Genomic DNA, 15,250 nt, shown 5'->3' with positions numbered 1-15,250 from the left:
TGACATGGAGCGAGAGTCTATTCCACAGATAGGGGAGTCTCTGGGACACAAATCTGTCCTACCAAAAAGTCCTATTGATATCACAGACCAGGTTGAGGCCATGCGTGAGGATTATTCTAGTGGAGCTTGACTTACAGATATGCAGCAGTCCCATCAAGGCGGGGTCCAAAATCTCCTTGTATGCCAGACAGAGGTCATCTCTGAGGAGTCTCTATGAAACTGAATAGAGGGATCACTTCAAGCATTAAACTATTTGACTCATATGACCAGCTTCCAGAGAGACCAAGCTGAGCAGATGTTAGACTCTTTGAGAAAACCTGCCACTTCTGATGATAACAAGCAGCTTGAATCTCAGGTTGCTACTGTACTGATGATTTTCAGGCTCTCTTTGAGGCCCTTAAATAATGCTGATGTGGGAGAGGTTCAGGTGGCAGACACACACATAACCATGAGGTGCCACACATGTCTCCACCCATGTGATTTTATGGACAACTACAAGATGTCCTTATTTAATGTCCCTTATGATGATTCCTCCATTTTTGGATCTAAAATAAAAAAAAAAAAAGAAAAATGCTCCTGAAGAGCAAACAAAGGGGAAGAATGCTGTATGTCCTAGGAGTGTGTTGATACCCCTCCAAATGTCATTAAGACCAGAAGGGGAATAAGGCCCTCTGATTTAGAAAAAAATCCCAGTGATTTCCATTCAATTTTTCTTCAGATGGGGCCACCATGGCAGAAGAAACTCCCATTAATGGGCATCACCCTGTGAGCAATGGGTGTCCACAAAACCAGCACTTCAGTGATCCTGTCTTTGGGAAGCAACATTAGCATTCCTGAAGGGATGCCTGTGTGTTCTTTACTGGAGGCAGTTGGGGCAAACTGTCTTTTCTCTTAGATTAATGGGTGGGCATCACATAGGTCAACTGGATGAAGGGCATAATATCACAAAGTTGTGTAATTCCCATCTTAAGAACTCAGAAATATTGTCCTTGTACTTCTTTGTATACAAGCCCATCAAAAATGGACAGTGGCAAAGGAAATCTAGCAGCTCCTCCAAAACAGAGCCATTCAAGAGATCTCACCAAACCAGAAAAAGTGTGGGGTCTATTCCAGATTCTTTTTAATTCCCAAGAAATCAAATGTCCTTAGGCCCATTCCAGCCATAAGTGGGCTAATCAACTGTGTAAAAAGACAGACGTCTGATGGTCACTGTGCAAACTGCTCTCCCTTGTGTACAAAAAGATGGCTGATGTCTTTCTTGACCTTCAGGATGCTTACTGGCACATAAAAGTTGCCAAAGAGTCCAGCAGATACCTTCAGTGCCATCTTTTTATTTATTTATTTATTTAAATTTGTTGACCGGGAGTGTCCGACTGGACGTGGGTCCATTTTCAGCAGAGGCCCGGGGAGAAAAGCTCCACAGTAAAATAAACAGACAGTAGTTGCATTGGATTACATAGTGATTAACAATTTAACACAGAAATTACTTACAACATATTTACCGATGAAGAATATAGTATATCAGTAGACAACTAGAATCTTTATCTGTGAAGTACATAACAGGCATTAACAAATGTAACAATGAGAAGTTCCTGCTGTATAATAAGTACTAGGCTTATGAGCATCTGAGCTTGCTATCATCAAGGTAGTTGGTGGAGGTGAAAGAAAGGTAGTAGTTGGATGGGGTGGATGATATTAGAGTGGGAGTTGCAAGGGCATAGCCAGCATGTTTTAGGTGCGCTTTTAATAAAGTTTTGAAGTTGGTGCATGATGGTACGGAGGTAATTGTGGGTGGGAGTGAGTTCCATAATTTGGCTATGGCACAAGAGAATAGTGCTTCACCAGCAGAGTTATTGGCTTTAGTGATCTGCAAGTGATTTTTGTTGTTGGATCTTAGTGGTCTGGTGGTGCGATAGGGTTTGAGTAGATTCTGGAGGGATGGGACATTTAGTGGATGGTTTACTAGTTTGTGGGTGAGTGAGAGTTGATACCACTGAAGGAGGTGAGGGAGTTCAAGCCAGCCCAGTTCAGCAAGTGAGAGACAGTGGTGACTACGGTAGGATGCCCCTGTGGCGAACTTTGCAATTTTGTTGTAGCAGGTCTCTAGCTTGTTTAGATCACATTGCCTTAGGTTGGTATGTACTGGAGAGGCATAAAGTAGGGTGGAGATAAGGTGGGAATTTGCTATTGAAATCTTTGCTGCTTTGGTGAGAAATTTCTGTATAATGCTCCTAGTTTTTTGTGGACTTTTTTTATGGTCATGGATATGTGAATGTCAAATTTTAGTTTATTGTCTATTTCCACTCCTAGCAATTTGGTGTGTTCAGTTGGGTATATAGTGGTGTTGTCTTTTGCTGTGATGTTAAAGTGAGAGTTGTTTTGAGTATGTTTGGTGGGTTGGAAGATGAGTAGTTTAGTTTTGTTTGGGTTGAGTATTAATTGGGCATCGGATAACCATGTTTCAACAGAGGAAAAGCTTCCTGTGTGACTTTTTGCAGTTTGGGTAGGGACTGGGCTGAGCAGATGATGGTAGAGTCATCTGCGTATTGGATGAGTGTGCCATGTTTGGTGGCAGAGGCTAGATTATTGGTGTAAACAGAGAAAAGTAGGGGTCCAAGGATGGATCCTTGGGGAACCCCTATGGAGACAGGTAGTTGGGGAGATATGTCATTCTGCCACACAACGGATTGTTGGCGGTCAGACAGGTAACTCTGAAACCAGTTGGTGACTGATTGTGAGAAGGATAGGTTATTGAGGACAGAGATAAGTTGTTTATGTGGGACCATGTCAAATGCTTTAGATAGGTCTAGGAAAGTAGCAGAGGAGAGATAGCCATTGTTTTTATGCTGAAGGATAGTGTTTGTAAAGGAGAGTAAGGCAGTTGGCGGTGCTATGGTTTGGTCGGAAACCATGCTGAGTACTGGAAAGGAGGTTGTTAGTAAGGAGGTAGTGTGAGACCTGAGAGTGTATGCATCTCTCTAGTATTTTGGAGAGTGGAGAGAGAATAGCTATGGGGCGGTAATTGGTTAGTTCTGCAGAGGGTCCGCCCTTGTGGAGGGGAATTATATGTGAGACTTTCCACAATGTGGGAACGTAACTTTCTGACAGAGATCGGTTAATCAAGATGGATACTGGGTAGGCCAGAGCATCAGCTGCGATTTGTAGGTATTCACTTGGGAGGTTGTCTGCTGCTAATTTGGTGGGTTTAAGTTTAGTTAAGAGTTTTTTTATGTTGGAGATAGGTACAGGAGAAAAAGAGAAGGCAGTGGGGAGATTACTATTTGAAGGTGTGGATTGGAGGGGAGGGGGGTTGTGTTGTTTAGCTAGTGATAGTATGGTTTGGGTGAAGTGTGTGTTGAATGAGGTAGCAATATTTTCTGAGGAGTGAGGGATGTTAGGAGGAGGGTTACTGACTTTACCTGGGTGGAGGATGGAGTTTATGGAGGACCAGAATTGTTTGGGGCTGTGTTGTGAGGAGTCTAGGGCAGACTGGTAGTATTGGAATTTGTCCCGTTTTATTAGCTTTTTGACTCTATTGCGTAGTTCTAGGAATTTCTGTCTAGCTGCAGGGGTTTTGGTTTTGCGCCAGTGCTCCCAGGCTTTATCCCTGTTTTTCATTTCTGACTTAGTAGTTTTCTGTAGCCATGGGGAGGGTTGTGCTTTGGTTCTGGAGAATCGTATGGGATCATGGTAATTAAGGATGTTCAGGAAGGTAGTATTAAAAGATTCAACTGCGTCATCTAGACTGAGGTACTTTAGAGCATGCCAGTTACATTCTTTGAGGGATGAGATGAATGTGAGTGGGTTAAAGTTTATTTTTTTACGTATTTGACGATAGATGACAGGTTTAGCTTGGTACAGGTATTTTTTGAGTAGGAATGTTGGGGAGTGATCACTGAGGCTATCTGATAAGCAGCCTGTTATATATGACTGGGGGTTCTTACTGACTAGTATCCAATCCAGGGTAGAGTGCTTGCTGGAGTTTTATTTATCCTTGTTGGTGACTGGACTAGTTGGGTGAAGCCATGAAGGTGTACATGATGGGTTGGATTGTTGCCAGAACAGGATTGCCAGTCAATATTGAAATCACCTAAGATGATAGTTTCTTGGGGGAGATGGTGGGTAGACCAGCTGAGGAGGTTTTCTAGTGGAGGGATGTTTTGGCCAGATGGGAAGTAGCATCCAATTATGTTGATGGTTTTGTTTCGGTTAATTTTAAGGTTGGTATATATTATTTCTTCATTGCCTATTTGTGGAGCTGATGATTTTAAGATCTGGATGTTTAGATGTTGTTTAAATATTATAGCTACACCACCTCCTTTTTTGTTTAGCCAGTCTACTCTTAGTATGCCAGTTTATGAATTACAATCTCTGCTCTTTGGTCTCACCACAACCTCCCATGTTCACCAAGTACATGTCACTTATCACAACCCACCTGAGGTTGTGAGTGATTTGCATATTCCTTTGTCTGGATGAATGGCTCCTAGCTGCTGCAACAAAGAAGTTCCTTATAGCAATCTGGGGTTATTTGCTTCACGTGTCTGTCGTTATATATTTCTGTGTACATGAAAAAGTTTTGGGTAGAACCATTGCAAAGCCTAATTTTTAGACAGTGCCATCTGGACACAAAATCAAGCATTGTCAAACTTCAGGAAGAAAGATGTGACATTATGAACTGTAATCCCAAACTTATCCTCACACCAGCTCTTCCTTCTTCTCTCACCTTGAAGGTACTCAGTCTGATAGCAGCTTCCATCTTACTATTCCCTCATGAAGAGGTTCTACATGAAGAAGATATAGTGGAATTTAAGCCTGCAACATTCTGCTTTCGTAAATTCTGTGAATGATCCAGTCTGATGCAGTTGTGTTTGCAGATGACATTTGGAGTAGTAATTGAAATCTCCCACCATTTCAGCAGGAAGACCTTTCCTCTTCCTCATCCAAGGGTCACAGTGACCAATGAATACCTTCTCTTTGTGGTGGGGGTCATTTGAAGGATTAAAATGTCCAGGTCACATGGAGCCATCAGGAGGCCCATCTTCACATCAGTATTCTAGAAATGAATGTACCACCTATACTGGGAAGCCATGGGGATATTATAGTGAACAATGTGTCTGCAGAGCTTTCTAATAGCAACACACATTCCAACACAAGCCGATTATCTTGTGGACAAGCTCACAGATGCATTTTGATGTCTCATGAGTGGTCCTTCACACCATCAGTAGTGCAAATATTTCACTGCCGGATCCAGTCTTGCTGTGATCTTTCTGTATCCCCAACCAACACCAAATGCATCAGCTATTTCACTCTTCTCCCTCCACAGGGACAGTTACCAGTGCATGCCCTGGTCTGTCAGTGGCAGTTCCAGACTACTTTATGCCTAATTCCTGCAGAAAGCATTTCTGTGCAAGGCTTCAGTCATCTTAATAGTCCCCTTTTGACTGAAGCAAATTTGGTTCCTCTTGTTATGGCCTCACTTAAGGAGCAACCCTGACTTTTAGATCCCAGCTGGATCTTCTGTCCAACCCATCTGGCAAGCATCATCCAGACATCTCTTCACTCAAACTGACAACATAGTTTCTCCAGTTCCAGTTATGGCCAGCTTACACTTCCAGAGTCATCAAGATATTGTCCATGCCAAAGAAACTGTCTGCTTGCAAACTCAACAAAAACAAATGAAAAGGGTTTTATTTTCTTTATTGGGCATGCCAAAAAGGATTAGAGCCTTACTCTGCCTCAGTTCCTCTAATTCTGCAATTTCTATCTTCTATTCAAAGCAGGTTCCAGTTTCTCAACAATGAAAGTCAACTTGACCATCTCAGATGTCCATCAAGTTTTCATTTCTCATCACAAGCTGCACAGAAAGTTTGCAAAGAGTTTTTTAAGGAAACATTTCTGTTAAACCTTCCAATAAGGACTCTGCCCCTCCATGGGACCACAGTTTCATTTTGGAGACATTGACATTCCCCTTTCAAACCACCTTCTTCATCTGACTTGGAAATGCCTATCCTGGAAGACTCTACTTTGGGTAGCTACTACTGTTGGAGGGGCAACTGCTTGTATACATATTTGCTTCCTACAGTTTCAAACTTTGTTTACTTTCAATGAGTGTCTTGCAAGTTTTCCACTGAAAGTTAACTATTTTGTGTCTTGTAGATATCACTCAGAATACACTGTTCTTTAGACATTTTGTCATTAATTGCTTGCACGTGCAAGCTCCTTGACTTTAACTGAAGGCACTGGCAAGTGGAAAAAATAGCTGGTTAAATTGCAAATGCAAGAAAATGCCCTTATAGAATTGCTAGAAGCTGTTTACTCCTTATTTCAAGCTAAATGCAGCTGCCAGTGGAAAAATAAACTGCTGATAACTTTGCAAATGCAAGAATGAGCTACCATTATTTCCCACATTTCAAGATTTCCTTTACTTTTTTAAGGCATATTTGCTTAAATATTTTCTGTAGCTTATGATCTTAGTGTAGACATCCACCTCTATAAAAACAGGGGAAGTTACCTTTTAATGTTACATTATGATCAGAACACTTTTGTTTTGCCCTGCAGCCCGAGATCACAGCATTATATTAACTTTGCCTTGTTTCTTTCCAGTCTTCCTATCTTGCTACAGTGTAAATCTGGGTATTTTACAATTTAAAATGTAATTTCTTTAATGTCATTAGCATATGCAACAGTTGCTGATAAAACTCCCCACCTCACATTTAAAATACTTTTGATTGCATGCTATTTAGAACTGATTTACAATATAACATGCAAATTATATCATGAAATTTTTGTACAAATAATAATAAGAGCCAGAACATTTGGTCTTACAGTTACTTCTCACAACTCAAGGCCAATGTCAGTGGTTTCTGGCTGACTACATTTGCAGATGATTGCAAATTAGGAGCTGTTATTGAATCTCACACTGACACAAATGTTCTACAGAAGGGGCTGACACAGACAAGCAACTGGTTTCAGAGCCATGGATTAAAACTAAATGCCAAGAAATGCATAATAGTATCCGTTAGGAAGTCATCCATCCCTGGTAACTGTCATATTGATAACACATCCTTTAGAGTTGACCCAGTAGTCAGAGACTTAGGGACACACACAGATAGTAATCTAGCCTTTGATCATCACGTGTCAACAGTGGTGAGGAAATCATTCTATGTTGCGCAACTTATAAACAAAGGTATGGCATCTAAGTCCAAGGAAGTCATTGTTACACTGTATTCGGCATTCATCAGACCTATCATTGAATACAATGCCCCCTTTGGTATGTACCTGACTAGGCATATCCAACAATTGGAACGTTCACAGAGGTTCCTTACTAAAAGAATACAGGGCATAAGTGATATGGCCTATGCAGACCACCTCAAGGCCCTATCCTTGTATTCTGTCTCCTACAGGCTTTTGAGGTGAGATCTATGCCTGGCATACAGAGCATTGTCAGACCCCACTCTGATGGACTTCCTGCATGTCCACAAAACAAACAGCACCAGAACTACCCATTCTAAAGACTTAAACCTTGCCTGTGTATAAATAGGACCTGCTGGAGTGATAGATATGTATCCCAGAGACTACACCATCTATGGGACAGGCTCCCCATCCATGTGAAGCAGAGTTCCTTCCTAACCTAATTCATGTGTAACTTGTACAATTGGATGGGAAAGGGAAACCAGAAATTCATTCCTGGTTTGGCACCTACATCTCTAATGGTCACAGGTAACCTGTAGAAGGTTCATCTCCCAGGCCCATGCTTACCCTAATCAAGGGTAGCAGAAGTTGTCAGAGATTTGGGATGCATAGATAGGCTTAGGAAAGGCCCTTGTGGAATTAGCCTAGTAAACACCTATGAATTCCAGCGATGCCCAAAGACCTTTTTCTTTTCAAAGATTATAGTTCATATCCTGTCTACTGCCAAAAAAGACAGTCTACCTAGAAAGTATACAGAAGCATGTGGAAGAGTTTATCCTTTTGGGCCTCCATGAAGAATGTAGACCCCTACTCTACCCTTGTATCAGAGGTTTTATGCTGCTTGCCAACCCTGTATGAGCAAGGATTTGTTTTTTCCACAATTAAGGTACATCTAGCCTGTTTCCAATTACCATTATGGCTTTCAAGACCATTGTTTGGCATTCACAAGTTATGCAAGGCCTTCCTCAAAGGTTTATTTCTGTTGCATCCTCCTGTAAAGGATCTAATGCTGCCATGTGATTTAAAACTCATTTTGGAGGATTTGATGAAACCACCATTCAAACCAGCCTGTTCATCACACCTAAAATTCTTGTCTAGGAAAATTCTCTCCCTGACAGAAGAATATCAGAGTTCTGTACATTATCACCTGCTCCTTAACTGATCTTCCACAAAGACTGGGTTTCTTTGAGGGCTAATCCATCTTTTGCTCGCAAAGTAGTCTTAGAATATAACCTGAATCAGCCCATTCATCTACCAGTGTTTTTCCTGAACCATTTGAATAGAGGAGAACATTTGCTACATACACTAAATGTTAACCATTAGCTATGGTACTATTTACATAGGAACAAAGCCCTTGGGAAGGATTCTGAGTTGTTCATTTCTTTCTCTCAATATAAGTTGGGGGAAAATGTTTCTAAACAAAGTCTAAGTGGTTGTTGGATTGTATAACCTTCATCTGCTCAAGTAAGAAATACACTCTGCCATCCAAACCAAAAGCTTATTCCAATAGATCAATGGCTACCTCCACTGCCTTTTTCAGAAATTCTGCACTGGGGAGAAATGAGCTGCAGCTACATGGTCAGCCATGTATACTTTTGCTAAACATTGCAAATTGGATGTGATTTCCAGGTTCCAAGCTTCATTTGGGGCTTTTTTCTTGAAGGGGATCCTGTCATGATGCCAACCTAGAAAGAATGTGGCTTTTGATTCTTTTCCAGTCATCTGATCAGACAGATGAAATAGCATGCAAATGTTCTGTACTTACCATAAAGCTGGTTTATTTTCATCTTAATTCATCCAATTACATTCAGCTATGGTACTGTTTACATTGGACCAAAGACTTTGGGAAGGATTCTCAGCTGCTCATTTCTTTCTCTCCATTTAAGTTGGGGAAAAAGTTCTAAACAAAGTCTCCTGTTTCCAGATTTTCCAGTTAGATGATTATCTTTTCAGTGACCAGTTGTGTGATACTAGGCAAACTTGATCCGAGGATGGGGGGGCAGTATTATGAGAGGGCAAAGTTCAGGAGTTTAAGGCTGGTAATCCTGGCAAATGACCAGATCAGATATGACAAGTGATTATGACAAAAATCAGCACAATAGCCACAACCAGAAGGAGAATAATTTATTACCAATATGTAAACACTTTCATGCTCAAAGGTGCTTCTCCTTCTAATTGTGATTATTATGTTCAGTTTTGTGATCGATTGTGGCTTGGATTGAATGAGTCTTTATTTGTGCACATTGCGTCAGCTTTAGATCTGACAAGTGGCTCCAGTCCCAGTAGTCCTATTGGACAGACTTGGGTGAAAAAGATCCAACGTTATGGTAAGTACATAATTTTGTTTATGTTGAATATACTCAAGTAATTGTACTTTTTTCAGAAATTCATATTAGAAGTGAATATAATGACACTTGTGGAAGTGTGGTGTGAGATGAGCTTTAATTTTGCATAGGAAGATGATTTATTAATAAAAAAAACTGTACAGCTGATTGATGCTGGTGTGTAAAAGCCTTAATGTTATGAATAGTACCATAAGAGTTTAGCAATAATGCTATTGAGCACATTAATGAAATGTTATTTTACAGAGTTATAAGTTTCATAAGCAAATTTAGGACTTAAATGCTTGTATGGAGCCAATAATTTCTGAAGGAAATACATTTTTATCATCACATATATGTAATCTGCAGAACAAAATGGTTGTTTTTTCATTTAATTTTCAGAACGATAATGTGTAATATTGTATTTAAAGAAGTATTGAAATTAGGTGTAGTGAAGAATTATGTATTAGATTAGTATGTTAACCTCTGTTTTGGGCACTTTTCATTTGTTATAGGTGTTTTTGGAAGTCCCCCTTCATTTTTTCCTTTAAACTCTAACCACATGGTAGTAAGCACTGCTGACAGTATAGAAGATCTGTCCGTTATGAAGCAAAATATGAAGCCTCCAGCTGGCATCTATGGTAAAGCTGTTCAGCAAAACAGTCAAGCCAACAATGATAGTACTGAAAATGAGAGAGATGTAAGTAAACTTGTTACAAGTTTGGAAAATGACCCTCATGTGTTCCTTGCTGTACTTCATATTTAGAAATACTGTTAATCAGTTCATTTACTAACTTTCTACAAAGACTTGAATCTGTCTGCAAAAACATGAGCTGAGTAAAACATAAAGATGTCCTTCTGTTCGTATGTTGCAGTATTGTAGTTGTGGAATTTCCTGCCCTCAGGCGACTCGTACATCAGTTTCTATACAAAAGCTTCAGCTTGGCTGTTGCAGCGTGCGTGGGATGTCAGACATAAGGCCATAAACCACGGGGCTTAAATGTGACATCTGCATGCACAATCCTCAGCACTTTTTAGCCGCAGATGACCTACGCATCGTACGATCGCTCCTTCTCAGACGTTGCATCAATAAAGCTAAGTAACACATTGGGTTTCTGTTTTTTCTTGTTTTGCCGATCGTTATTGCTTAGGCTTGGTTATTGTAGCTGTTAGTTTATGTCAGGTAAAAAGGGAAAGTGCCAATGCAGGGTGCCAGATACCCTATAAAGACGCCCATAATAGGTGTGTTTTTTGCTTAGGCCACGAGCACGACCGCTCTGTCTGCTCAATTTGCCAATCATTTGTGCCGAAGACCCTATGCAACTGTTTGGCCACTTTAAACCTCTACCTAGAAAACCAATGCCTTAAACGGTTAGCCCTTAGAATGGATCCCACATTGGAGGCTGCATCCAAACCTCCACATAAGAAGGCCAAGATTCCTAGACCTTCCTCGCCTGCCGCTTCACTACCCGACGCCCCGCCATCTGTCAATCTAGGAGTTGAGAAGATCCCGGCAGATCCGTCGACTTCAGCGACGTCCTTTGAGGAAGCCGTTGCACAGCCAACAACCAGCACATCCTTGGAGCTTACCCAGACAACGACTACCGTCGATATCGAAGAGGAACCAGATTCTGTGGTACCTCCGACCAGGATCCAGACTTTGGAAATGTTGATCTCAAAACCTGATTTTAGGCCGGTTCCTACTTTCACCCTGGCCAAAAAGAAGCAGAAAACCAAGCATACCTCCTCCTCTGCAGAATCCCTACCAAATTGGCAGGCCTTCACTTCCTCTCTCATGCAGGCCTTTATGGCCCTTAGGCCTTCAGCCTCAACCTCCACTACTCTGCCTTTACTGAGCCCTAGGCCTGCATCTACCTCTTCCCTCCCACCCATGACCTCTCAGATTAGGGAGGAAGAGCATGACTCTTCCTTTTCTTCCTCAGAGGACTCTATTTCATATACATCCCAGATTGCTTCTCCCTAGGAGAAGTATTCTCCTGATGAAGAATTTGTGGAAGGGGATTCTCCCCCTGAGGATATTACCTTTGGTGAGACCATCACCAGGATGAAAGATTACTTCAAATGGGATACTTCCCAAATGACTGACACCCAAAAGAGGTATTTTGAGCTTGTAGAATCCCCTCCCCTTCGGCTGTCCCTCCGGTTCTACCTGCTTACTTGGATGCCTTTAATTCAGCTTCTAAGGCCCTAGACTCCCAGCCACCAGCCCCTAAGTGCTTTGACTGCTTCTATAAAGTGCCAGAGGTGCAAATAATCCTAGTTAAACCACCCTTGGAGGACCCAGCTGTGATTGCCACTGCCCCTGATAAACAGTCTAGACTGCTACCTTCCGCCTTCCTCCTACCCACGGCTAAAGATAGCACATATATGGATGGGATGGGAAAGAAGGTATGCACCTCCTCCACTTTGGCTTTCAGAGCCATAAATTATCAGACCCACATGACTAAGTATGCTCTAGACTTAGTGTCTCAAGTCTCCTCCATGCTGGCTTCTATTCCTGACAGTCCCATTAAGGCTGATATTTCCTCATAATTGTCCTTGGCCCAGCAAATAGCCAGGCACTCCATTAGATGCAGCTGTGATGCTGCAGAAGCATTTGCCTGCTCTTTAGCATCTGCTTCTGTCCTCAGGAGATACTCCTGGCTGGGACTCCAGAATCTACCAGAAGACTCCAAGTCCAACATCTTGGATGCCCCCCTGGATCACAATTTCCTTTTTGGAAAACAATCTGCAGACCTCTTCAAGAATCTGCAGGAAAAAAGTAAAGAATTACAGGACATCAAACATCTTCTGGGGCCCCCCATTCCCAAGTATTACAGGAACTACCCTGCTTAAACCACTTTTTTAAGGCATAACCCTTCCTCTTCCAGATCTAGAAGAGAGACAAGAAGACCTACCACGTCCAGACCTACTACACCACCTCCTCCTCAGCCCAAACAGTCCTTTCAGGACAGAGGAAGTCCCAATAATGCGTGGCTCCCTTGCCCACCTACCACTTTCTGCATGCCTTCCCCACTGTCTCCTCTTCTGGAATTGCATCACCACAGACCAATGGGTCCTATCCATTATCCAAAAAGGGTACTTCCTATCCTGGAAAGAAAAAACACCCAGGAAAGGTGTTCCATTTCCCCCCAAAATCCAAATTCATCTTCTGCCACAAGTTTTGTCAGACCTGTTAAAGCTAGGCAGCATAGAACCTGTCCCCTCAGGACAGGAAGGAAAGGGATTCTACTCCCGTCTCTTCCTGGTCCCCAAAGAAGATGGCCCCTAAAGACCCATCTTAGATCTCTCCTTTCTAAATCTCTACTTTCAGGTACCCTCCTTCAAAATGCTGTCACTTTCCACTCTGCTGCCACTTATTCCAGCCAAGGCCTTTATGGCCACCTTGGGCCTAAAAGAAGCCTACCTACACATACCCATCAGGACTTCCCACAGACAATTCCTGTGTTTCTCTGGCCCTTCCTCTCTTTTCCTATTTACTGCCTTGCCATTTGGTTTATTCACTGCCCCCCCGTATGTTTACAAAGTGCCTAGCGCCAGCCATTGCCATCTGCAGAACTCAGGGAATCCAGATTTACCCATATTTGGATGGCATCCTAATACTAGCAGAGTCAAAAGATACCCTCTCAAGGCATCTGCTCTTCACCATGTCCCTTATGCAAAATCAAGGGTTCTCCATCAACCTCCCAAAATCTTCCTTGAACCTAGAACAGGACAATATTTTCCTAGGCTGCAGAATCAGAATGGACAAAATGAAGGCCTTTCTCCCACAGTGCAAGGTTCTATCCCTGACTTCCCACTTCAAGGAAATTCTATACACCCAGAAGGTGACGGCAAGGCAATTTCTTTGTCTCCTAGGCTTAATGGCAGCAACCATCCCCATGCTACCACTGGCCAGGATGCACATGCGCAAGGTACAGTGGTACCTCAAAAACATTTGGTCCCAACACCTACATCACTTAGAACAGTTTATTCCCCTCCTTCCCTGTCTAAAGACAGAAATCAGCGGATGGATCCAGCAAGTCCAGTTAAACCCGAGACTCCCACTTCTCCCCACCACCCCAACCCAAACAATGCATACAGATGCATCAGATTCGGGTTGGGGAGGGGCGACACTGGCATCCTACAGTGTTCACCCTTCTCTACAGGCCAAACACATAAATTTCAGGGAAATGACAGCAGTCTTCCTAGCTCTAAAACCTTTATCCCCCATCTTGTACCAGGGCCGCTTCTGATAGTGACCGACAATACCACTGTTATGTGGTACCACAACAAACAAGGAGGAACAAAGGCCTGTCAGCTGTGCAAACTGACCCTGGTGATATCGGACCTAGCCTCTTGCCACAACCTGGTCCTGCAGGTGAGCTACATCCCCTCGCACAAGACTTCCTCTCCATAGCATGAATGGATGCTGGACAGGAAGGTCTTCCGAGACATAGTGCACTGGTGGGGTACTCCACAAATAGAACTGTTTGCCTCCCCCTAGAAGAGGCAGCTGCAGACCTTCTGCTCAAAGACCTAGTCCACTCTAGCATGGAGAGTGGACGCTTTCATCCTCTCTTGGGAGGGGAAGTTTCTTTATGCCTTCCCCCCTTCCCAATGATTCAGAAAGTCCTCCTGAAAATTAAGAAGGACAAACCAGAAATCTTTTTAGTGACTCCCTACTGACCAAGGCAGCACTGGTTCCCCCTACTTCACAATTTAGCCAAGGGCAATCACTACAATTTACCCTACAAGGTGGACCTACTGACACAAGACAAAGGAACTCTCCTCCACCCACACTTGCAGATGTTATCCCTGATTCTGTGGGTGATAAACTTTTGATCCCGTTCAGTCACCACTACTCAGAGGACATGCTTTCAGTCCTGAAGGAGGCAAGGAACCCTACCACTAGAAAATCTTTCCTAGCTAAATGGGAAAGATTTACAAAGTGGTGTCTGGACAAAGGAAGGAACCCTTGCTCTGCTGATGCCCCCCCTGTTCTTGCTTATGTGTGTCAATTGATTAAAAGCGGACTTTACTATTCTTCAGTGAAAGTACACCTTTCTGCTGTATCAGCCTGCTTGCCCCTTGATCCCTCCTTGCTAGCCAGGCTTGACGTAAAGCTCTTCCATAAAGAGATCTTACACATGAGACCACCAAAGAAACCTATCCCTCTGCCCTGGGACCTTATCTACATTCTGGAAAAACATACCCAGCACCCTTTCGAACCAGCTGGGACTTCTTTCCTACAGATGTCTACATGGAAAGCTGTCCTTCTGGTGGCTATCACTTCAGCCAGAAGGGTGTCAGAGTTGCAGGCCTTAATGGACTGCCCCCCCACACCACTTTCCACAAAGGCAGAGACACCCTGCAAACTAATCTCTCCTTTATGCCCAAGGTGGTCAATGACCTGTCTCTAAACCAATCTATCCATCTACCCACTTTTTCCCTCTCCCACTAATGAAGGGGAGAGGATACTGCATTCCTTGGATGTGCACAGGCAACTAAGATTCTACCTGGACAAAACCAAAACCATTAGTAAATCTAAGCAACTCTTTGTCTCCTTCCACCCCAGAGCCCTGGACAAGGCAGTCTCCAAACAAACCATCACATGCTGGATCAGGAAAACCATTTGTGTCTGCCACTCCCACCATGAAAAAAAAAACAGTGGGAGTAAAGGCCTATTCCACTAGGGCAGTGGCCTCCTCCAAGGCTTTCATAAAGGGACTGGACAG

General features: G+C 42.8%; 1 protein-coding gene across 3 annotated transcripts in view; it reads left to right on the top strand.

Moving 5' to 3' along the window:
* The window catches only part of TOGARAM1 (TOG array regulator of axonemal microtubules 1), a 1,826,974-nt gene that overhangs the window by 805,852 nt on the left and 1,005,872 nt on the right, over positions 1 to 15,250 (top strand). For all 3 annotated transcript variants that reach the window (XM_044074274.1, XM_044074275.1, XM_044074273.1), the window contains exon 10: positions 10,028 to 10,212. In XM_044074274.1, coding sequence (XP_043930209.1) covers positions 10,028 to 10,212 — 185 coding nt within the window. The remainder of the gene's footprint in view (positions 1 to 10,027; positions 10,213 to 15,250) is intronic.

Source organism: Protopterus annectens, chromosome 6.part0, assembly GCF_019279795.1.
Source record: "Protopterus annectens isolate FY-2018-M chromosome 6.part0, PAN1.0, whole genome shotgun sequence".
NCBI classification, from domain to species: domain Eukaryota; kingdom Metazoa; phylum Chordata; order Ceratodontiformes; family Protopteridae; genus Protopterus; species Protopterus annectens.
Note: the sequence above shows the minus strand (reverse complement) of the source record. Positions and strands in the feature narration are given on the sequence as shown.